At 37.1% G+C, this 26,321-nt stretch overlaps 1 protein-coding gene across 1 annotated transcript in view; it reads left to right on the top strand.

Annotated features, from left to right (window-relative positions):
- LOC106058120 (uncharacterized) overlaps positions 1-25,620 on the top strand; it is a 35,470-nt gene extending 9,850 nt beyond the window's left edge. The window contains exons 3-10 of the mRNA XM_056026092.1: positions 3,824-4,060; positions 4,570-4,744; positions 12,173-12,372; positions 17,454-17,588; positions 22,734-22,781; positions 23,262-23,337; positions 23,522-23,657; positions 24,398-25,620. Of these exons, the coding sequence (XP_055882067.1) occupies positions 3,824-4,060; positions 4,570-4,744; positions 12,173-12,372; positions 17,454-17,588; positions 22,734-22,781; positions 23,262-23,337; positions 23,522-23,657; positions 24,398-25,300 (1,910 nt within the window). The 3' untranslated portion in view covers positions 25,301-25,620. The remainder of the gene's footprint in view (positions 1-3,823; positions 4,061-4,569; positions 4,745-12,172; positions 12,373-17,453; positions 17,589-22,733; positions 22,782-23,261; positions 23,338-23,521; positions 23,658-24,397) is intronic.
- The last annotated feature ends 701 nt before the right edge of the window (positions 25,621-26,321 follow it).

Raw genomic sequence — 26,321 nt, 5'->3', positions numbered from 1 at the left:
CTGTTGAATGATAAAATCAGTCTCATAACATTGATTGATTAATTCGGCACGCTCCTGTATGCTTCACTACTATTTCCATTCATTCCTTAATTGATTTGTTGTTGCCGCCATGTTTGTAAATTTGATGAACTTCTGGCTAAAGAGTTCAAGCGTTCATGTCTACACAATAAATGATTACATCGTCGCAGGACGTTTTTCATTTGTTTTTATCTGAATGATGACATATGCCTCAATTTCCTTCAATAGATTATTAGTATTAATCATTGCCAATATTTTGAGTTAACCCTGTCTAATATATCTATATCTATATCTAAAGACATGTCCATGCTCTCATAGCGCTAGGGAAGAAAGAGCGTATGTACAAATTTGTCCTAGCATATGGAACAATGAATGTGCCTTTATCTTTGTATCTTTCTGAGTATTTTATTAGATTTTGTTTTTGAAGATTATGGTTCAGTGTTTTATGTATAATTGCTACTTTATTTTTGAGTCTTCTATCCCGAAGGCTTTCTAATTTAGTGGTTTTACTAAAGGTGTTACTCTAGTCAAATGTGAATATTCCTTTGTCATGAAAGTGTCTGTGCTCTATTTTGTGTCTATTCCAGTTTCTTAATGTTTTCTACAGGGGTTCCAAACAGAGGATTCGTATTCTATTATTGGCCTAACCAAGGTTAAATAACATTTTAGTTTTATGTTCTTATTTGATTTATAGAAATTTCTTGTAATAAATCCTAATGCTTTGTTTGATTTTGTGATAGTTTCATCAGTATGAGGATTCCATGACAGTTTTTCATTTTTTATAACACCTAGGTATTTTGCGTTTTTAGTCTGTGTTACTGGTTTGCCATGAATAAGATAAGTGGAATTAATTTGTTTTAGTTTTTTGTTACTCTTAATAATTGACATTTTTCTCGGTGGAAAGACATGCTCCAATTTGATTCCCATTTCTGTAATTCATCTAATTCTTATTGTAAAAAGTATGTATCTTGTGTTGTTTTTAATGTTCTATATGTTATGCTATCGGTCTGCAGATAATTTAACAATACAACCTCTCCCATCCCTATTCTACTATCCAACTTCTTTTTCATCCTACTATCTCATTCCTCACTTGTCTGTCTTCATCCGCAATGATCCATTCACAGTCTTCTATCCCTAATTCCCCTTCCCACATCTTCCAACTCTACCTTTCAATTCTCTCTCTCTCGGTTCCACGACTATTCGTTCACTGACATTTCGTTCACCGACACAGCGTTCACGACTTTTCGAAATTAAATAAACTTGGATTTGACCTGATCTCTATAAATTTTTTGCATTTGGAAATAATAGCTACAAAAGTTTTAATGTAAATAAATTAAACACGCGACGAGAATATATAATATTAGCAATATGTTGTCTGTGAACAATTTGTCCGTGCCGTGAACGAATAGTCGCGTGAACGATTTGTCGCGTGAACGATTTGTCGTGAACCAACTGTCGGTGAACATGTTGTCGGTGAACAAGTTGTCTGTGAGCGAATAGTCAGTGAGCGATATGTCGGGTGAACGAATTGTCGGGTGAACGAAATGTCTGGTGAACGAATAGTCGCGTGAACGAAAAGTCGTGAACGAAATGTCAGTGAACGAATTGTCGTGTCCCCCCCCCCCTCTCTCTCTCTCTCTCTCCTACTCTCTCTCACCCTTTATCCATTGTTTTTATGCATGAGCACTTGTTGAATATTTCAAAGGTCTGTGTATTGAAAGACTAATTATCAGTGACTAGGACTACCACTGCACTTGTTCTAGCCAGTTCTGACCTTTTGGTATTGCCACGCCTCAAGTCATTAGTGTTGTTAATGAATGTGATCTACAAGTACGTACTGACATTTGTGTTTTCTGGGTATAATACAGGCAGACATTACTCACCAGAGAGCCAAGGCAACACGTCTCTATGACTTACATGTACACAACAAGACGTGACGTAGTTCCCAAAAGTTTACATTCTGATGGAGGCTTACCTAGATGGAGTCTTAGATCCTCCCACACAGCGCATTGGGCGGCTTGCTGTCTCCATAGAATCGATCTCCAGCAATGTTGTGCCCTCTTCCCAAACTGGCGTCTACTGCCCTGAGATCCCTCATGAAGGTGCGGCGCCAAACTTTATCCCTATTTGAGTTTTCCTCATTTCGGCCTGCATGTTATAACTATCCTTGGGGCGCACGATTCCTTTTGTCGGAGAGCATGTCCTGCAAACAGGTGACGTAACAAGTTCATAATTTCGCTAAATTGTCGAGTTCGGCATATTTCTTTTGTTTGTGATCCGATCTCTGTGACTCTTAAAATCCGTTTTGTCACTTCTGCTGACCCACATTTAGACGTCTCTCGATTTTTGCAGATGACTTCTATGTCTCCCTTCATAAGTTACCCATGAGCTTGGCCTTGCCCAAATAGGCCGTAATCTTTGGAAAATGGCCCATGCCTTTCTTTTTGGGCATGCCCCGTCATGGTAGGCATCCTCATCGCTTGTAATGATAGTGCCTAGAGAAGGTTTAGGGATTGTAATGATAGTGCCTAGAGAAGGTTTAGGGATTGTAATGATAGTGCCTAGAGAAGGTTTAGGGATTGTAATGATAGTGCCTAGAGAAGGTTTAGGGATTGTAATGATAGTGCCTAGAGAAGGTTTAGGGATTGTAATGATAGTGCCCTAGAGAAGGTTTAGGGATTGTAATGATAGTGCATAGAGAAGGTTTAGGGATTGTAATGATAGTGCCTAGAGAAGGTTTAGGGATTGTAATGATAGTGCCTAGAGAAGGTCAGGGATTGTAATGATAGTGCCCTAGAGCAGGTTTAGGGATTGTAATGATAGTGCCTAGAGAAGGTTTAGGGATTGTAATGATACAATCTATTTTTGTAAACTCGGTTTTGCTGAGATCGCTTACTCTAATGGAGCTCTTGAGTTTTGTTGGGAAATGTTAATTTGGTTGGTTACACAGCACCATGGGAGTCGTTCACATCATTAACTTTTATTTTATGGCAAGGGGTCTTATCTATATCAAATACTTTCCTTAGTAAACTCAAACTGTTATCCCCAGAGTTAGCTTTTTAATGCTGCAGAGGCACTAGAAATAATTCATTAACTCTATCTCTCCGTAATTATTTTTCTCATTTGTATTTTACTGTCCTGTTACGATTATACTTCAATTAGTTTTTTGTTTTAATTAGAAAATATTATAAGTGGTATAGATAAATGCATGAACTTTTTATATAACACCAATTAAAGTTAATAAACCCAAAAATTAAGTTAATTTAATGGGGGTCACATCATTGATGACAATCAGGAGAGAAAGAGTTAGATAAACTTAAGAAATGTATTAACTAAGTCTTTTAGAAACGCAATATAAAATAAACTTAAAAAAAGACTTCCGGTATCAAGACACATTTAGCCTTTTATAGATCCAAATAGTTAGGCGTAACTATTATGAAACAGCTTTCTAGGAATTCCCATATTAATGAAATTATAAAGAAATCCTTGCATGTCTATTAGAGATTTAAACCCAGTGCTAAGTCATTGGTTTTTCTGGACGATTCAGGGAACCCGTTCCAAGTTAGATCTTCCCGCACTGTTCACTGTTGGGCGGCTGTCTCCATAGAAATCGATCTCCAGTAATGTTTGCAGCCTAGTTCCAACTGGTGTCCACTGTCCTGAGATCCTTCTTGAAAGTGCCGCACTGTGTTATACGAGGACGTCTCTGTTAATATGGATCCCTAAAGTGAACTAAACAGAACAGAACCAAGCCTAACTCAGTACGCAGAAAGTAAAACGTATACATGTATTTTGTCTCCTCCAGTTCCGGTACAAGGCAACTCAGAATGTATCCGGCACTCGTGTGACAGCTCCGCCCTTATCTCTTGCAACCATTCCATGGTCCTGCTCGTGACAGATGTAACCAATGGACGCTTGAATAGGAGCAAGGAGACCTTTGAGGACGTGAAGCAGTCGTGCATGGGAAGGAACAGGTGCAGCCTGCCGTCTTCCTGTAACAGCCGTCCCGGACAGCTTTTCGTCCACTACTTTTGTGTCAATTGTAAGTGCTCAACTGATTTACCAGTTTTAGTTGTTTGTTTTACATGTTTTGGATGTTCCTTTAAATTTGATGATAATTACATCCTAGCCCAAACCTATAGGACGACAGGAAATGGCGTCGGGCAGGGTTAAAACCGGTGTCCATTGAAACGACAGTCCAGAGCGCTAGCCACACGACCAGGCAGTATTTTTTAATTCCCTAGGCCTATATAAAAAAAAATGAATGGATATTAAAGGGAAAAAGGGGTTGAACTTACATGAAACTAATAAAAATGCTGTAGATATCTTTGTCTAAAGGAATTACAAACATGCCCTTATCACGTGACTCAGGAGAAGTTGCAAGGGAACAAAGCGTCTCTCATGACGTCACATGCCACAGAGTATCATTAACTTTGTACATTTGAACCTATTAGTTTTGAAGTTTGATCATTCTAGGAATATTTACTGTGTGCTATTTACCTGTAATCAACCAAACGAACTAGTCATCAAAGATAAATGTCTTCCCTGCAGCCAGCCACATACGATCCAAGACGTGTAGCGGTACTACATCCATCAAAGCCCAAACAGGATTTATTCAATCTCCCGGTTATCCCAGATTTATTGATAAACCAGTTCCTTGCCGATGGAAACTCGAGGCTCCCAGAAACAGTGTCATGGTTCTGTCCCTTCACGATATTGTTATCAGGTAGGAAGTCTTTCTTTTTTTTTGTTCTCTCTCCCTCTCTCTCTCCCTCTCTCTCTCCCTCTCTCTCTTTCTCTCTTTCTTATCAGTAGTGTTCTTTCTCCCTCTCTCTCCCCCTCTCTCTAGTTCTCTTTCTGTCTTATCAATAGTGTTCTCTCTCTCTCTCTCTCTCTCCACCTCTTTCACTTGTTCTTTCTTATAGACTTTTTCTCACCCTCGTCTTTCTCTTTTACATTTTTGTTTCTTTCTCTGTCTTGCTCTTCTCGTTCTCTCTCTCTCTCTTTAATTTTGTTTTTTCTCTTATCCCTATTGTATACATTATCTTTTTTTTTCTCACTATTCAATCTCAAATTCTCTGATGGCCCTCTTGTATTCCCTCTATACTCTCCTCTTTGATTTCTCTCCCACTTCCTCATTCTCTCTCTCTAATTTTCTTTCACAAGAACGCAATTGTAATTCTTTAATTTAATGAGCTACCCCCCCCCCCCCATGACTCTTGTATATATTCCCTATTCTAAATCTATTTATCCGTGTGAACGACCCTAGTTTATATTCCCTATTCTAAATCTATCCGTGTGAACGACCCTAGTTTATATTCCCTATTCTAAATCTATCCGTGTGAACGACCCTAGTTTATATTCCCTATTCTAAATCTATCCGTGTGAACGACCCTAGTATATATTCCCTATTCTAAATCTATTTATCCGTGTGAACGACCCTAGTTTTCCCTATTCTTGACCTATTATTGCAGTCCTATAAAAAACAAACCTTTGTTTAAATCTTCGCCACTCTTCAGTCAGGTTCCTATCTCATATCTCGGAGGAGTTATTCTTTCCATTTTACTACGCTACCATCGTGTAAAGATCACAAGACGAAATAAACACACAAATAACGTTCATCTGCAAAAGCATCTTGATCTAAACTAATCTTCCGTTCAATACCCATGCGCACCATACATTAGTTGTGCATTATTTACATATCAGCACAGTGTTAACGACCCTCGTATAAATTTCCATTCTTGATCTACTAATAGCCTACGGGCTACGTGGTGCGCTCAATTTCGGTTGGTACTCAAATATATCAAGATTTAATGTTGGCCCTTCACTCCAACACACACTGTTGTTATTCCAACCCCAACATCTAAACCAGGGGTTCTCAACCTGTGGGTCGCGACCCCTTTGGGGGTCGATTGGCGATTTGCCAGGGGTCGCCTAAGACCATCGAAAAAATGAATTGTTTTTGTCCATTCTTCTATTGCTGTTTGTGTATGCGGAGGTTGGGGGGGTCGCGGCAGAGTGGGGGGTTGTAAAAAGGGGTCGCCGAGCCTAAAAGGTTGAGAACCGCTGATCTAAACCAAAGGTATATCTGCAGCAGGATGACCTCATTCCGGTAACCTATGACCACTAATTACCACTGGCTTCATTAGCGACGTAGGTGCCAGGACAATGCGAGCTGGTGAATAATCTTTTTTTTTCCCCCGTGGACTATTATCTCGCCTAGAACTAACATATCTAGCAGTTTTACCCATAATTCGTTACTTAGTGCTAGTTTTTGTTGTAAGGGTTGGTGTTGTGCCTCTTTGTGTTGCAATGGGTTGTTAGGGTCTATGTTGCAATAGGGTTAAGGGTTTATTTGTGTTGGCTTATTTGTAGTGGGTTAGGTCGTGATCCTTATTTGTAGTGGGTTAGGTCGTGATCATTTATAGTGGGTTAGGTCGTGATCCTTTATAGTGGGTTACGTCGTGATCATTTGTAGTGGGTTAGGTCGTGATCCTTTATAGTGGGTTAGGTAGTGATCATTTGTAGTGGGTTAGGTCGTGATCCTTTATAGTGGGTTAGGTCGTGATCATTTGTAGTGGGTTACGTCGTGATCATTTGTAGTGGGTTAGGTCGTGATCATTTATAGTGGGTTAGGTCGTGATCATTTGTAATGGGTTAGGTCGTGATCATTTATAGTGGATTAGGTCGTGATCCTTTATAGTGGGTTAGGTCGTGATCATTTGTCGTGGGTTAGGTCGTGATCATTTGTTGTGGGTTAGGTCGTGATCCTTTATAGTGGGTTAGGTCGTGATCATTTATAGTGGGTTAGGTCGTGATCATTTGTAGTGGGTTAGGTCGTGATCATTTGTTGTGGGTTAGGTCGTGATCCTTATTTGTAGTGGGTTAGGTCGTGATCCTTATTTGTAGTGGGTTAGGTCGTGATCATTTGTAGTGGGTTAGGTCGTGATCATTTGTAGTGGGTTAGGTCGTGATCATTTGTAGTGGGTTAGGTCGTGATCCTTTATAGTGGGTTAGGTCGTGATCATTTGTAGTGGGTTAGGTCATGATCATTTGTAGTGGGTTAGGTCGTGATCATTTGTAGTGGGTTAGGTCGTGATCATTTATAGTGGGTTAGGTCGTGATCATTTGTAGTGGGTTAGGTCGTGATCCTTATTTGTAGTGGGTTAGGTCGTGATCCTTATTTGTAGTGGGTTAGGTCGTGATCATTTGTAGTGGGTTAGGTCGTGATCATTTGTAGTGGGTTAGGTCGTGATCCTTTATAGTGGGTTAGGTCGTGATCATTTGTAGTGGGTTAGGTCGTGATCATTTGTAGTGGGTTAGGTCGTGATCATTTGTAGTGGGTTAGGTCGTGATCATTTGTAGTGGGTTAGGTCGTGATCATTTGTAGTGGGTTAGGTCGTGATCATTTATAGTGGGTTAGGTCGTGATCATTTGTAGTGGGTTAGGTCGTGATCATTTATAGTGGGTTAGGTCGTGATCATTTGTAGTGGGTTAGGTCGTGATCATTTGTAGTGGGTTAGGTCGTGATAATTTGTAGTGGGTTAGGTCGTGATCATTTGTAGTGGGTTATGTCGTGATCATTTGTAGTGGGTTAGGTCGTGATCATTTGTAGTGGGTTAGGTCGTGATCATTTGTAGTGGGTTAGGTCGTGATCCTTATTTGTAGTGGGTTAGGTCGTGATCCTTATTTGTAGTGGGTTAGGTCGTCATCATTTGTAGTGGGTTAGGTCGTGATCATTTGTAATGGGTTAGGTCGTGATCATTTGTAGTGGGTTAGGTCGTGATCATTTGTAGTGGGTTAGGTCGTGATCATTTATAGTGGGTTAGGTCGTGATCATTTGTAGTGGGTTAGGTCGTGATCATTTATAGTGGGTTAGGTCGTGATCCTTTATAGTGGGTTAGGTCGTGATCATTTATAGTGGGTTAGGTCGTGATCATTTACAGTGGGTTAGGTCGTGATCATTTATAGTGGGTTAGGTCGTGATCCTTTATAGTGGGTTAGGTCGTGATCCTTATTTGCAGTTGTTTATGCTGCGATGGCTTATTTGTGATGGTGTGTGTTATGATGGTTTATGTTTTTTTTTGTTTATGTTGCCTCCAAAGTTTATTCTCATTTTTTTTTTGCGAGCGCCAAGATCTACAATTTACACACTGTTATAACCTAGACTGCCCTAGACCAGCGACTAGTAGGGTCTACTAGTTCTACATATTTTAACGATTTCAAACGATTTCCATACTTCCCCCATCCCTATTTTATTTTCCCCTCATTAATCAATTTAGTTGAAGACAATTCTCCTTTTTTTTCTCATGATTTAAAATGTTTCATAGAGGATTGATGAAACTTTTCGCCCCTTCCTTCTAGTTTGCCCGCTCCTTTAAAAACTGGAGGGGTCTATTTTTAGAAAACCGAGTCGAAAATCCTATTTTTAGCTGGCTTGTAAAATAATGTAGATCTAGTTTAATATGAATAAGGAGACATCCAAGAGCGGCTATGAAATTTAATCCGAAAACATGTGCCTGTTTTTAGATTACCAGCAAAATCTTTCAAATCAATAATAGACAAAGGTTAAAACAAAATAATACATAGCTAGAAATCTAGGACAGTAATAACAACGGAGGGCTCAGAGCAATAAAAATTCTTTTTGTCATTCTCTCTCTTTCTGTCTCTCTCTTTCTGTCTCTCTCTTTCCCCTTTTTTTCCCCAACTTGTCCTTTATCATGTATCCTTCTTATTTCTTGGTTTGACCTCCACACTTGTAACAAGGAGATGTTCTAGTAATTTTAGACATCTCTTTTTCTAGCACGGTTTTTTTTTTTGTATGTACGCCATTTCGAGTGTGATGACATCTTGTTTAAATAAGAACATGGCATCTTACACTTCTGGTGTCAGAAGAAGGTATTTTGTTTTTTATAAGTATAAGTACTTAATCGTATCTTCACGTGATGTCGTCAACCGAACCATATACATCAAAGATTCATTATAGATAGAGCCACTCACACACACAGACACATTATAGATAAAGTTACTTACACACACAGACACATTATAGATAAAGTTACTCACACACACAGACACATTATAGATAAAGCTACTCACACACACAGACACATTATAGATAAAGCTACTCACACACACAGACACATTATAGATAAAGCTACTCACACACACAGACACATTATAGATAAAGCTACTTACAGACACAGACACATTATAGATAAAGCTACTCACACACACAGACACATTATAGATAAAGCTACTCACACACACAGACACATTATAGATAAAGCTACTCACACACACAGACACATTATAGATAAAGCTACTCACACACACACAGACACATTATAGATAAAGCTACTCACACACACAGACACATTATAGATAAAGCTACTCACACACACAGACACATTATAGATAAAGCTACTCACACACACAGACACATTAATGATAAAGCTACTTACAGACACAGACACATTATAGATAAAGCTACTCACACACACAGACACATTATAGATAAAGCTACTCACACACACACAGACACATTATAGATAAAGCTACTTACAGACACAGACACATTATAGATAAAGCTACTCACACCCACAGACACATTATAGATAAAGCTACTCACACACAGACACATTATAGATAAAGCTACTCACACACACACAGACACATTATAGATAAAGCTACTCACACACAGACACATTATAGATAAAGCTACTCACACACACAGACACATCATAGATAAAGCTACTCACACACACAACCTTCAATGCAAGCCCAACATACCCTCTCAACTCGAATTATCTGGCGTCCCTGACCCCCCCCCCCCCCCCCCCCCAAGCCATGGTCTTGTCCACTGATTACATTCAATTGACTAGCTCAACTTTCTGGACTACAATTACAGGTCATTGAAAACTTTCTTTTATCTCAGTTCAACAGCCCCCCCCCCCCCAGAATCAATGTATCTATGTCTCTACTAGTTCCAATGTTGTTTACCTGTATCCAGCGAAAGGAAGCGATTTCGTTTCTGGCATCCTTGACCTTGTTTACTTTGTGCGAATTAATTTCAAAATCTCTACAGATCTTTTAATCGTTTCATTCTCTTACGTCTTCATTTGGCTTCCATTTCATCACCACCACATTTCTTCATAACCCATTCTCTTCTTTTTCTCTGTTAATGAATTTTAATACTTAAAGAACGCAAACATGGTCTTAAACAATAAAAGCACAAAAAATACTTTAAAAAATAAAAGCTTATATTAAGTGTAATTGTATCAATTAGTTTAGACCAGTCATGCAATTAAATTTGTAATAGATCTAGACTAACAATAATACATCTGTGCGATTATAAATATTTGTACAAAGCTCATATCAACTCACTCTGTATGTCTGGTAAAAGTTTGTACACGTTATTTTGCGGCTTTTTTTGCCCACACCCAATTTCGGATCAAGTTCAAATTTTGCACAATTATTTCTTGTACCTGACAAAACAAATGTAAAAAAAACAACAAATGAGTTTATTGATTATCGGTCATTAATTATTTTGATTGGTATCGAACAAGGGAAAGAAATTGTACTTGACAGATTGTGGTGGTATAAGTTGAATTAGTCCTCTTTATTCATTGTCAACAGAAAGGACTATTGATGGATAGTGTATTGGCTTTGGGAGCTAGAGCTCTCGAGTTCGAATCTAAGTCGTACAACTTTCTTTAAACAAACTATCTCTCGGGTCAAACCTTTCTCCACACACTGCCATCGTTCTCCACAATTAGTACAAATCTCTCGGGTCAAACCTTTCTCCACACACTGCCATCGTTCTCCACAATTAGTACAAATCTCTCGGGTCAAACCTTTCTCCACACACTGCCATCGTTCTCCACAATTAGTACAAATCTCTCGGGTCAAACCTTTCTCCACACACTGCCATCGTTCTCCACAATTAGTACAAATCTCTCGGGTCAAACCTTTCTCCACACACTGCCATCGTTCTCCACAATTAGTACAAATCTCTCGGGTCAAACCTTTCTCCACACACTGCCATCGTTCTCCACAATTAGTACAAATCTCTCGGGTCAAACCTTTCTCCACACACTGCCATCGTTCTCCACAATTAGTACAAATCTCTCGGGTCAAACCTTTCTCCACACACTGCCATCGTTCTCCACAATTAGTACAAATATCTCTAATTGCACAGATCTATTAAAGATTTTAAAAAATTACATAACTGATCCAACCTAATTGATAAATTACACTTAATAGAAGCTTTTCATTAAAAGTATTTTTTTTTTACCATTTGCTTTAGTTTTTCTCAGCTTCATGCTTTTATCTTTCTGAATGCGCTATTATCAATTGTCTGGACCAGTTGGGAAAAGGGCGCGTTTAAGGGGAGAAAGATGGTATCTGTGCGAATGTTACAGTGATCACTTGGAACTTGAATCATCAATTTGATACAAGAAAAAAGTTACCACTGAGTTCAGATCTTTAAAAAAAAAATATTTGTATTTTGATTTCAGTACTCTTAATTTTAACTAACCAATTGTCTCTTGTTAGGGAGTATTCTTTCATGTTAAATGTAGGCGTGGGCTGTTAACCATCTGTTTTGGTGTGAGTGTGTCGCTCGCTGTGGATGTGAATGTGTCGTGTAGTGTGCTTGTCGCGTGCTCCAAGATGACTGTAATTTGCTAAGATGATACGTTCTTGACCTTTGGATCTTAATTAACGCGACCGGCCGCCTTATCTTGTTAATGTAAGCCACCTTCCTGGTCAGCAGCGCTTGCAACGCTAAGTATTTCCCACTAGATCTAGATCTGGACGTTTGGATGCGGTAAGACAGGGGCTGGAGGATCCTGTTTGGGGAAAGTTAAAAAATGACAATTATTTCTTATGATTATTGAAATATATTATCAAATTCTTTAATATTTACGTTAAAATCTTAATTTTTTTTAAAAATTAGATAGTAGCTAAGTTACGGATAAAAATGAAAAACTGCTGGGTACTTTGAAAAATCAAAATAACAAGATTCTTGGTGTTTTTTTTTTCTTTCACCTGCGGCATCGCTGGCCAGTCTTAAGTAACTGACTAACTCGATTGCTATTTGAACTTGCAGACTAAAATAATGTCACATTTACACGTTCATCTGGATTTACAGGGCCGACAAAGAGCTGTGTGACGGGGGCCTGAAGGTTACTGGTTTCAAATGTGACGAGGAAAACCGAGTCTCCCAGACCATCTCCCTCTGCACAGGTGAGGACGAGAGGCTGCTCGGTCACATCAGGTGTAGCCAGGTGGACATAGAACTGGATATAACCACACGATTCTACCCTCTCAAGTTTTGGATGTCGTTTCACGGTAAACCTTTGATCTTAGTAGTCGTTTATTACATTGAAAGTAACCATTTCAAGTGGTCCCTTTGCCAGGGTCACTATTTGGGTTGTTTGACTTTGGCGTTCATTCATATTTCTAAAACTAAAAGCGTTAGCAAACATTTGGTTTCATTGTGGTTCCTTAATTTCGACTCATTAAGCACTTCCAAAAGCGTGGTTTATTATAATATGATAATGTTGATGCACGCCGGATTAACTAACTTAACAAACAAAACAACAACAAATAAACAAACAAAAAGAAAAAAAATCCCGTTTATCTAAGGGAAATAATTAATCAATTGAATGTAAATTGTATGGATATTATTGTCTTCCGAAAATGTACCGACACGCATATTTAAATAACTATTAGGGATGTCTACATAGCTTGAAAAAAAAAATTGATATTTGATTTTCCCGATGAGTATCGTGTTCAAGACTGGTGCAACTGTTATTTATGGTTCTACCAATAGATGCCCATTATAGAACACTGTTCACAAAACGACGGACTTTCAGGATAAAACATTATTCTTTTTTTTTCAATTGGTTAATCAATCATTCGATTATTCTCGGTCAGAATGTCAATTTTACTTGTTCTTACTGTCAAAATGCTTTACCATAGCCTATATTCATTGATTAGTGGCTTCTTAATTGTCTTAATCCAGCGGTTCTCAACATTTTAAGCTCGGCGACCCCTTTTACCACCCCCCACTCTGCCGCGACCCCCCCCCACACACACACAGCAACAGAAGAGTAGACAATAGCAAACCATATTTTCGATGGTCTTAAGCGACCCCTGGTAAATAGTCAATCGACCCCCAAGAGGGCCGCGACCCAGAGGTTGAGAACCACTGTCTTAATCTAATGTTGACATTAGATTCACATTGTATGTGTTTATCATCTTTAGTAGGAATTAAATTAAAGGAAAACAATTTATTTTCACTTGAAAAATGTTTGATGAAAATGTTGAGACCATCAACTGTAAAAGTATTTAAGAATATATAGAGTCGTTTCAACGTCTCAGACGTTAGACACAGCACTTTGATCACATGGCATGAGGTGTGCTTGGTAACAACAATTGACTGCCTCAGAGTTTTAGTTCTCGTCTATTAATGAATGCCATAACTTTTTTTTAAATTTTTAATGTGTGGATGAGTGACATAAGCCTCTTGGCTACCTGGGGGGAGGGGGTCCAATTTAGTGTCTCAATGTTGTATAAGGATTTTAGATTTGACTCGAGCTGAGTTTTGCTTGCTGTGTGACTAAATGCAAAATATTCTATAAACCCTTTCTTTTAAAAGTGCACCAAAGAGAAATGGCCAGAGCACACTGTCTCACTGAGCCTGTTAACGGAACACGGACCCGAGAAAATAAAAGGAAAATATTTGGCAGCTAATTTGTGTCGGCCATCTTTCCGTTCTCCCTAAATTCAATAAAAATTATGAGGACGCTATTATATTTGCTGTGCTGCACATGGCATGAAGTCATTCAATACCTTTTTTCAATCTTTTTATTTTGTAACTAATAAATGGTTCCCTTCAGTGGACCATTGAATAGAGTGTAATGAAGAAATCTGAAAGTAATGAATCATCTGATCACTGAACACCTCACACCTTTGAAGTACATGTCTAGAGATCTAGATCACTGTTTTAGCTTGTCAATCTGTCAGACTTGATGCAGTGCCAAGCTGTTTACACACTGCCATCCACATACAAGTCACCCACTCCACTGTTTCAACTTAAAAACAACATGACAACATCGTACATATTGAAAGAAACATAACTAAAACTGAAACATTCTATATTAATATAAGAATATATAATTCATTTATGGCATTATTCCACCATACTTGACGAAGAGAACGGCTATATTACATCTGTTGGCGAACTTAACTAAGAAGTAAGCTACAATGATTAACTTAAACTAAACTAATTCTCTTGGCCAACGAAAAAATAATCCTTAAAAAAAACTTATCTAAAGGGGAAGAACACAGTCCTCAAAACTATATCTACCAATATTGTGCAATCTATTGCCCTTATTCGATATCAAGCAAGATAATTAATTACCAATAAATCTTTGACTAATTGAGTATGTTTGTTTATTGATTCATGTCTTGTTAGGTACAATAAATAATTGTTTAAAGTATCAACTTGATTGGAGAATGCGTTGAGGGAGAAATAACGTTAACAATTATTTAATTGAACTAAATCCTACAAATTGATACATATCTGTGAATACTGAAGTATTAGTTTCCCTTGTTGCTATTAAACAAAATAATTAATTACCAGTAATTGATTGTCTAATAATTGGTTGCTTTTTTTATTCATGTCTTGTCTATGTCAATGAATAACTGTGCGAAGTTTTAATTTGATCAGAGAATTGGTGTGAGAGAAATAAAGTGTACACACTTTTTACCAGACAGACAGAAAGATAAATAGACGGACAGATTGAGCTGATATAAGCTTTGTAAAAATAAAATCCTCAAGAAAAAAAAGTTATTTAAAGAATATTAGACAGATAATACAAATCGTTCTCTAAAGCGTCTAAAAAGAAAGTAAAAACAAACAAACAACAACAACCCACATTAACTGCGTTTTACTCGATTCTCATCTTACAACGGTGATTAGAAAAAAACTAAGAATGCCCAAAAGAGAAAGAAGTGTGAGAGGCGACATAATATATAGACTTTCATTGTTCTTTGACACTGTGGCGCCTGTTATTCTATTTTTTGACAACTCGGTGGAAATAATGAGAGTTGGCAGCTTTGTTTAGATGTGTAAAGTGACCATTTCCGGACGGATGGCTCCTGTTACCAGTTACATTCTTACACATCTCCAATTCTGTCTGTGTGTACTAGCACATTGCTGCTTGAACTTGTTACACACTTCACATCAAACACATTGGGTTCTTGGGAAATGTCTTCGCATTTCATTGTAACATGTCAAAAAGACACTCTGGAAATACTAAAATTAGGAGTCAATGAGAACTTGTTTTTCATGGCAAGACAGCTCACATTTGTCGACAGAAGAATGGTCCATAAATCGGGTCGATAGTAGAACGAATCACTCGTAGGAAACAAATCACTTTATAGAAAACTTTGTAATTATTTCCCTTTCTTTTAACCTGAAACTATACTTTGTATCTAAGTTTAAATACAGAACTAAACAAGATTACAGAGTATTCAGAGGAAGCCCCTATCAAATTCACCAATAGACGAGAAATATATTCAAGCCATATTCTTGTTTTGATCGTTTAAAGAAATAAAAAAAAAATGGCTTTATTTTTCACATAATAGCAAACAGTGCAACACGTCGTCTTTGATAAGACTCTTCTAACTCTTCTGGAATAAGTAGAGTAGCGTTAAGTGATCACCTAAGATCAGCATGGAAACCTCCCGATACAGTGTCGCACCTAATACGGTAGCTCAGGGTGTCACCCCTCCCCATCAACTTTCTTGAAATATATTCCAATGAACACTATTGCTAGTTTTGTTGAACCAATACAGTGAGCCGATTACCTACTTTATTGATTTTTACTCAAATGTAAAATCCCAATGTTGATTACATATATTCAAATGTTATTGCAAATTTTACAATAATATTTAATTAAAATTATAAACAGACTTAACATCATATGAACAGGTTTCTTTTGTTATTCTTTAAATGGTATAACATTGTGCTGTATCATTTACACTTTAACTACCATCTAGATGTGTCAAGGCATATTTGGGCATCTAGAGATTTTTGTATTATATTTTTCAATGTGTCTGCTTTTGCCAAGATAATTTTTTCAACTTGGTTGCCACCCCCAAAGTGGTGTCGACTGGTGCGGATCGCACCCTCTACCCCCCTTCCCCAATGACGCCACTGCTCCAAGATACCTACTTCTTCCCAACAATTTCCAATAATATATTGGAGTAGATGTAGTAAGAAATAAAAAAAAAAAATAATGAGCCGGCACAACTTAACAGGTTTCCCATGCAAACGGCATAGGCTAATAACTATTACCCACTAGTAGGCCTACTAATCCTGATCATAATCACTCTATTTACTTAATAGGTCTAGACTAGATCCAGAATATAGAATATATATAGAATCTAGATCTAGATTTCTTGACTAGTTCTAGACATGATATAGTCTAGATCTAGAATTACATCTATAAAATATAATTATAATCCATTGATACTTTACCATTGTGACCTTAGATGTCAATTTTTTGTACCAATGCACGAATCTATGAATGCAGCTTGATTTATAAATGAAGTCTGTGACCTTTTTAAAAGACTTACCTCCCCTGAAGTTTTTCATTTAAAAGTGGTGTAGTTTAAAAAAAAAATGTCTTTGCATATATAATTTTAAAAATTAGATGGTTCACTTTCGGAAAAGAAAAAAGTAGCCGTTGCATCAGAACTTTGAATATCATGATGTCCGATTTTCATTTTCTCTTCTAGTTTCTGAGATCTTAATGAGACGGACGGACGGACAGACAGGCCACACAAAACTAATAGCGTCTTTTCCCCTTTCGGGATCCGCTTAAAACTATTATACACATAGTCTGAAGTACTTTCTTCTACCAATTTATATTAAACATACGCTTTCATTGGACAATAGATCCCCTTTTTTTCATCATCTTAAGCATACTTGGAATAAAAAACAAAAGTAAAGTCCACGCTTTCATAAAACCATATGTACTCGATGGACGATGGGTTTTAGATATGTACAGTTTGAGAGTCTCTAGTGTCATCAGAGTTGATTTTGTCTTTTGAGTATTGTGATAGTAAAGTTAACTCTTGACGCTAGTGAGCTGACGGATGTAGATAAAATAAACAACTTTTTTTTTATTTCTCATTACTCGTGGCTCACTTTTTAGAGACTGGTGTCCACTAACTGTCCACTGTTGCTAGATATTGACTTAATGTAAACCAGTTTTATATTACAAACATATGTCTAGCTTACTGTGGAAAGACTATATCTTTTATTTTCATGCACTGAGATTGTACTTGCCGCATTTGAATTTTTCGGTTTTTACTCTTGACACAATCGCTAATAAGTTTCTATTGTCTGTGTTCAGTTCGACCCAGACCCCAGTCAGTTCTTAGCATACAAGAACAATCACCTCTGAACATTCAAGCCTCATTGTTGCCATGTTCAGGATGGATTTACTACATGGACACTGGGACTTTTGAATATCCTCTGGTCACTACAGGTAATTGCTATCTAATGTAGAAAGCTAAGGTAGATTTTTTTTTCTTTTCACTATCTATTTTTTTGTACATATCCATTTGGAGGACTTTATGTTCTGTGTCTCTGTCTCTTCCATTCATCACGTCTTGTCTAAGTATAACAATGTAAACTTTAACTTATTTAGACTTGTATCAAAATAAAAATAGCAAAACACTAACAGTTATAAATAACAAAAATATTCCAATTTGGTTTGAAAGTAAACTAAAGGCTTACACACATTTATTTGGTATAAGGGAAGTTTGTGTAAGACAAACTTGTGGGCGGAACTGCGGAGTGCAGTGTATTGGGTGGCCCTGAAAGGAGCCTTGAGCGTTTAAAGTTACTATGAAGTGACCCTGAAAAGGACCTTAGACTTTACCTTCAAGTGCGTCTGGTCACACGTGGTGACCCTGAAAAGGACCTTAGACTTAATGACGTAATGCTTCGGATGGCCCTGAAAAAGTCGTATGAGACTAAGTGTGAACGTTTTTTTCAGGTAGCCCCAAAATGCGGTACGTGACGTTTAGGCATGAGCTGAATTGGCTATGTGGACGTTTTGGCGCAAGATATAATTTGACGATAAGTCAGATTTCTATCTTGTAACGACATGCCCCACCCTCCCCACTAAGCCCACTGGATGACATTCTTCGATTTCTATTTCCAAAAGACAGTTTTTAAAAAGTATTTATTTCCGAAGCTTCAGAAGAGAAAACATGGGTCCACAACCAACAGGGACGATATACAGCCAACTTCAACAATATCTTGCTTTTGCCGATGACATTGCCTTATTGGGTAAAGAAACCTCTGACATTGCCAGAGCCTTTACACAACTAGAAGAAGCATCTCGACCAACAGGACTTGAGGTCAATGACAGTAAAACCAAATACATCACAATGACAAGAGACAATGAAACAGAGGGACAATATATCAAAATCATAGACCACGAATTTAAAAATGTCCTAACTTTCAAACATCTAGGAAGTACAATTGATTTTAAAAGAGGACCTACTAACAGAAATAAAGGAAAGAATAGCAGGAGGCAACAAGGCCTTTTATAGCACCCACCATTTACTTAAGAGCAAAACAATTTCAAGGAAAACCAAAAAAATAATATACAAAACTATAATAAGACCAGTAGCAATGTCTGCAAGTGAGACCTGGACACTGACAAAGACATCTGAAAATATATTAAATACATGGGAACGAAAAATTCTTAGGAAAATCTATGGTGCTATACAAGATGAAACAGGGTGGAGGACTCGCAGTGGCGTCACTAGGGGGGCGCGGGGGTGAGGTCAGCACCCGTTTGGGGGTGACACCCGAGCGGAAAGAAATGCAATTTTCCAAAAAAAAATATAATAAATACCAACATAAAAATGTGAAAGAAGCAAGATCATAAAGCATAGGAATGGTTGAATAAAATGATTCTTAATGGGGAAAAATCAATAGGAAGATTTGCTCGTTTGATAAATAGTGGGCATGTCCACAATGGGAAACTCGCGAGAAGAGTGAAGAACATTTATCAGGTTTTCAAATTTGTAACAATTAAGCAGCCGGACAATTGACAAGTAAGTCATTGCTATGATTGACGTATAGATGAGAAAACAGAGGAACATCTTGCACTTATAGATTGCTTACTATCACATTGTTTCTAGCAAAACAAAAGTTGGTATATGGTGGCGAATTGAAGAAGAGTTTACAGAAATAATGGAATTGTTTTCTTGGGATTGTGGAAATGTTATCTAAATATGAGCCAGTGCTGAAATAATAACTTATAAAACTGCAAGGGAGCGATGCATGTTTCTAAATGTTTTAGCATACCACTTGAGGGATATACTGAGACATAAATGTTGCAAGGTACCATGGTACTCTGGTATCTTGTATTACACCACACCTAACATAGATCTCTGAAGTTGTAAAATATATTAACAGTAGCAATGGTAATGTTGAAATGACAGAAATGTTGTAGGATATTCCTCTTGAAGTGGACCAAAAGCTGATGGTATCAGTTCTGATAATTTAAAAACGCCTGAAAAGAGATGGGCTTAACGTCTAGATATGATGAGCTCAAGGACTTGGTCATGCAGCTACAATGTCAAGGAAGTCACGAAGAAGTGCAATCAGTAGTAATGGAGAACAGAAAAGAAACTTGAATGGATGTGTACACCGTTTATTTGAGATATTTGGTCTAAATTCTTAATCAGAAAATGCTTCTGGCATACATTTTTATAGTTTTCTAGAAAAATGTTTTCTTTCTTTGCCGCTTTTACCAATCGATGGGATATTTGAATTAATGATAGAGTTTCATATGAACAAATCTCTGGTGTGCTCATCGTGTTGCTGTTAAGACCCATGAAAGTACGATTTGATGAAAGTGTGACTGCGAAAATCTTTGCCGTCTTTCTGAAAATACAAACACTTGAGGACCAGCGCAAAGACAGATGTCTGTGAATACAAGCATACATTTCATTGCTTTACTTTCTTGTTGGCAGATGTACTGAGGAAAAAGTCAACAAAATACAAGAGTACCTTTAAATTAAAGTGTAAATTATTGGCAAAGTGGTGGTCAAGGGCTTCATTTACTCTACGAAACGTGTGACAAGTTAGCTCAAAATATTATTGAGATCACTTTTGTCCAATCCAACGAGCATGTTATTGCAACAGAAAAACAAGTTTTAACGATAAGAACACATCATGAAAGTAATCTTAAGATTCCGGATTCACTAATCAAATAGAGAACAAGAGGTCAATGCTGAGTGCATCCATCTCTTTTATACTGAGCCAGACGACAAGATCTGTGAACTAGAAGACATCTACAGGCAGCCAAGTTTTGAAGGACGTCAACGAATCTCTACCAGCTTTAGATTGAAGCCTTTAACTGTTTCTTGCCAAATACGTTTACGTGGCATATGGCATGCCTACGTGGCGTCGTGTGAAAGAAGCTTTTCAAAACTTAAGCTAATTAACCAATGTTAATAACTTTTGAAATCGAATTTGAAATCAAGCATTTCCGTCCATTGAAAACGAAGTCGCAAACTATATTGAGTTTAAAGTTATTTATAAGTTTTCAAAGTTGAAATCCTGAAAAGGAAATTTAGGTTTTTATTTTCTAAAGTTATTGTAGACTTTTAAATGTTAAGATTAAAAAATAATTCATTTTCAAGTATTTGTACCGATCATTATACTTTTCATAAAGTTGCATTTTTTTCCCAGTAGTCGTCTTCAGGAAACTAGCACTATAATTTTAAAAAGTTTCCGTTAGGAGCTCTCTAAAGTTTACTAAGGAAAGCATGTTCAGCAGATGATTAATTTGTTTGTAATTAAAAAATCTTAGATGTTAATATATGTAATAATTAACGATAAAATGTCAGCGACAAAAACAGAATCGACACTCATTTGAACGTTGTGTAACAGCAACCAACGACAAACCAACGAGAGTTGTTATTGGGAAGAAAAGGTGGAACGCTGCGAGGGGGGGGGTGACACTCTGATCTTACCGCACCGGCTGACATCCATCCTAGTGACGCCACTGAGGACACGCACTAACCATGAGATATATCAATTGTATGAAGGCCCACCAATAGTGACCGAAATAAAAAAAAGAATAGACTACGTTGGGCAGGTCGCCTTGAAAGAATGTCAGATAACAGAGGAGCGAAAATCGTATACAGGCAAAACCAAAAGACAGGTGACCTAAAGACAGACTCCGAATGCGATGGATTGATGATGTGGAGGCAGAAATAGCTTGGGGTTAGGGCGTGGAGACGAAAAACCCAGGAGAGATCTGAGTGGAAGGGTGTGTTGAAGCAGGCCAGAGCCCTTCATGGGCTGAAGCGCCATTTTGATGGATGGATGGATTTATATCCGAACAAGCTAAGAATAATTTTATTTTATTTGAGAAATTGGTTAGGGGTGATTCGGGTGACACAAGTCCCTTTGACACAGGTAAAGTCAAACAACTGAAGACAAGACCTACACCAAGCGCTGGTCGTTGGCGTCATGCGTCTGACGATCATCTTCTCTGACTGGTCATTACGTCATGCGTCTGACGATCAACTTCTCTGACTGGTCATTACGTCGTACGTCTGACGATCAACTTCTCTGACTGGTCATTACGTCGTACGTCTGACGATCAACTTCTCTGACTGGTCATTACGTCGTACGTCTGACGATCAACTTCTCTGACTGGTCATTACGTCGTACGTCTGACGATCAACTTCTCTGACTGGTCATTACGTCGTACGTCTGACGATCAACTTCTCTGACTGGTCATTACGTCGTACGTCTGACGATCAACTTCTCTGACTGGTCATTACGTCGTACGTCTGACGATCAACTTCTCTGACTGGTCATTACGTCGTACGTCTGACGATCATCTTCTCTGACTGGTCATTACGTCGTACGTCTGACGATCAACTTCTCTGACTGGTCATTACGTCGTACGTCTGACGATCAACTTCTCTGACTGGTCATTACGTCGTACGTCTGACGATCATCTTCTCTGACTGGTCATTACGTCGTACGTCTGACGATCAACTTCTCTGACTGGTCATTACGTCGTACAACTCGACGATGTGCTCTGAACATTAAATGGAAATAATTGAACAAACGATTTTGTTGAAGCCCATCGACGATGGATGAGCCACCCAGCCATATGTAAATTTATTGCTGGTGTGCGAGTTGTCTTAAAAGTCTGTGACCTTATTCATAAACAACCCATCGGGGGAGATCAGCTGCTTTCAAAACGAAAAGAGTCTATTGAAACAGACACAAAAATACAAGTAATCGTACAAACAAACTTACTAACAGAGAAACATCATTGCATAGGCCCATGGTGCTTTGTGTTGCCCGAAAAAACACACTAGTTTTTACCTTAAAATTAAAAGTCTATTGGGCAAGCGGATGATCTTTCCAGAAGCTATATCTGGTGAAAATATGCTACCGATATTAAGATAACAGAAAAGTCATGTCAGGTAAAAGTAAAAAGAATAGAATAGAATAAAAAACTATGGACCATTAAAAATACAACACCAGAATCTTCTAGAATTTAGACAAAAGGATAAATAAAATACGCAGATACTTTTAAGTAGATAATGTTTTAAATCTATCCAAAAGTTTTCTTTTGCAGCCACACCACAAGAACCAGAGATGGCTAACCAGGGAAATAACACAGAGTGTAAGTGAATACATAAGTTAGACCTGATTGTCTACCCTATCAACATTTTATACTGAACTATTTCCTGCTACTGCAATGGACATTAGGCAGTAATGATGTAAAACAAAAATATACAAATAAACAGACAGCCAGTATATAAGTTTAAATTGTTTTAAACTGTAGGGCTTCATTTTTAATTGAAAACATACACACAAATACATAAAAAACTAACTCTTAAGATGAAATGATGAAAGCCAGGTGAGAGGTAAATTGTTGATCTTTAGTAATTTGATAAATTCAAGCAAATGTACTTCCTTTTTACAAGTTAATATTAAATAACAATAATCATATTCTGAGGCTGATTCTAACTTATTAGAAAAATCTAAAGCAAATCTTATAAACAATAATTCTGATACTTATTATAAAAAAGTACATTTGTAAAAACAAAAATATTTCTTTAAACACTGCTCTACTATTATCTTTTACTATTTTTCTTTTCAGTACTTATTATAATGCTGTCAATAATTAGTGGATTCTCACTGGTGCTGCTGGTTATACTTGTACTTGTGTGTATCAGGTACTGACACATTACAGAGCAAACCCTCTCCCCCCCTCCCCCCAATAATTTCATTGAGTAATATATTTACATTTATTATGTTATTAGTTCTTATGTTATTAGTCACCTATATTTTTATTGTTGCGAAACAGGTATCAGTTTTTAGATTGGAAGTGATAAGGAATCTTTTCTTTTATTTTGACAGATGTCATCTCCTTCAGACCAGTCATACTGAGTATCTTTACACTGAAACCAGTTCAGGCCTTCAGGAACACAATCAGTACATTTCTTCACTCGAAAATGAGAAGCCCAGACCTCGATTAGCAGACGGTTATTATGAGGTAAACAGAGAATCTGTACAAAGTGTTTCTATTCTAATTGAAGCAACTTTGTAACAAGATTACAACTTCAGTTTAGATTGAAATTATATAGTAGCTAGCAAACAGAGACAATGAAAATGAAATCAAATAATTGTTCAAGATCTTAACAATTGTGAATAACCTAGTTTATAAAATAGGTAAATTGAAGCATTTTATTTTAAAAAGGTAACTCTTTTGAACTTATGGTCTGTGTTGGCTGATGATGTAAAGCTCATCTGTTTCTATGGTAGATAGTTAACAAGCGTGTCATGTGGTTAGCACAATGACCCAATGCCAGGATGGCTGCCTGGTCATGAGGTTTGCGCGCTGGACTGTCGTTCGGATTTATCGATGGTCGAGGGTTCAAATCCTGCCCACTCCCATCCCCCGTCGTCCTGCGGGACGTTTGGACTAGGAAGTAAACTATCTTCAACTCTGAAGGAACATCCGAAACATGTAAAACAAACAAAACAAATGCCTTTATTTCCCCAACACAAGTCAAACACCCATTTGTGTTGTGTGAAATCAGGAGCATCCTTAAAATCCTGAATGAAATCACAGTATTCAAAGGGATGCAAACTCAAGTCAATTGCCTTACTACATTGCCTTCTTGTCCCTTTCTAAAAAAAATGCTGTTTTTTTTAGCCTTAATTTATTTGTAAAAAAAATGTAAGTATTTTATATATAATATATTCATTATTTGTTATAATATATTGACCCAGGTTGCTGATGCAATACCTCCATCCCAGCGTGGAACTACTCCAACTTCACCTGCTTATGCCGAGGTAGAGACCATTGTGAATCTCAGAAAAGGTCCTTGGATGGAAAATGACATCAAATTATTCAAGCCATCTCTCTTAAAAACAGATGACAAAATTTCTATTAAAACTGGTGATGGCCTAAATGGAAGATTAAAATTTGGAACTCTGCCTGTCATGAAAGAAGAAAATGTCAAAAGTGACAATAACATTTCTGCTGGCTTCCGAAATAGCACAGGGCCAGTAATTATAGCAGCCACATTAAAGAAAAAGAACCTGAATTCTGAGTCCATCATTCAGAATGAGGTTACAACAAGCATCACATCTAGTTCTGTCCAGGATGATGGTTCGCCAACATATGAGCCAATTGGTGACTGTCCTGTTAAAAAATCAACTGAAGCCAACAGTGAATCTGTCTCACAAAGAAGCCCAGGCTCTAAGAAAAAAAAGGTGAAAAATTGTTTGGACAATCAGACCTATGTGGATTTAGAAAACTATAGCAAAACCTGGAACAGGGATCCTGGAAAAGCAACAAATGCCAAGGCCAATGGTGTTGTCTTAGACACTCAGTTTAAAGGAAATAATATTCTGACCAAAGATGGTCAAAAGGTGATAACAGCGGCTTCTACAAGAAACAATGTGCGAACAACAGGACAGAAAAGTGATGTGGTAAAAATACAAGATGGAAGCAAAACACTTCCAAATAAAAACACCAGAGGTTTCCTTGAAATTCATGCAATGAAGAACAACAATTATAAATTTTCTGATTGCTCAGACCTGCAAAGTTCAAAGGGCATTGTGCGTAATGGAATTAGAATGTTTGAAAAAAATAAAGTGCCTGACATTGACAGCCTTTCAAATTCATAGACATTGTTTTTTTTTGTTGTGTTATAGTTAATATATTGCAAGCATAAATATTGTTACAGTTTATTTAAAATGTTTTTTTTAATAGAATTATGGACCAGTACAATCTTTTTATTGGTTTCTCCATTTATATTATAAACTATATATAAGAATGTTTCCATTTTTCATCAGTAACAAATGTTTGTGTATTTTGTTTTATGATAAGTTAAAGTATCATAATACTTCAGTCAAAAGCTGAAAATGAGAATACTTGTTTAATCATAATTATTGAACATGAAGATGCATGCTGATAATGCATTTATTCAATAAATTCATTTTTTTTTTACAATTGAGAAATAGAAATTCTTAGCAGCAGTTCTTTGATTTGTTTAATTAATATCTAAAACCTGTTGTTGTTTTCTTATTATGTTTTATTGCTGCATTTTAACTGCTTTTGTGTTTTCTAAAATTGTGCCTCCTTCCTGTTGGTTTGAGTTTTAAACAAATCTACTCATTTTATACCAATCAAAATAGTAAATTATATTCTGTTCCTGCAATAAACTTCTTTGTGGAAGAGTTACAGCCAAAGAGCCACAGTTCCCTATCACTGAGTTTGTCCAACTAATCCGATGTATGTGTATCAAATTCGTCTTTTAAAACACAACTAAATATGAAAGTAGATGCAATGTTAAAACACAAGGAAATGATAGCTAAAACAAAGTTTAACTCACTAAAAATACATGTTTTTTCAGACTCAGTGTTTCAGTAGTTTCCCCTTGTTCAACTTTCATGCCAATATTTATGAACAGAAATTTTTCAGCAGCATCTGTCCTACTTTCCTAATGATTACACCATAGCACCAACATTATAAGATCTGTAATAAGACAATATAATTTGTAAGCTCTCAATTAAAATACTAGAGTTTTTACTACCTCTGATTAGAAAATATTGCTATTCTAAAAGAATATGAAGAGTAATTTAATGAAATGAAGGATATGATTTATAATTTCTCCACCTTAGAGAATAAAATGTGTAACAATATTTA

Source organism: Biomphalaria glabrata, chromosome 1, assembly GCF_947242115.1.
Source record: "Biomphalaria glabrata chromosome 1, xgBioGlab47.1, whole genome shotgun sequence".
In the NCBI taxonomy this organism is placed as follows: Eukaryota; Metazoa; Mollusca; class Gastropoda; family Planorbidae; genus Biomphalaria; species Biomphalaria glabrata.
The sequence above is the reverse complement of the archived record's forward strand: the minus strand, read 5'-3'. Positions and strand labels throughout refer to the sequence as shown.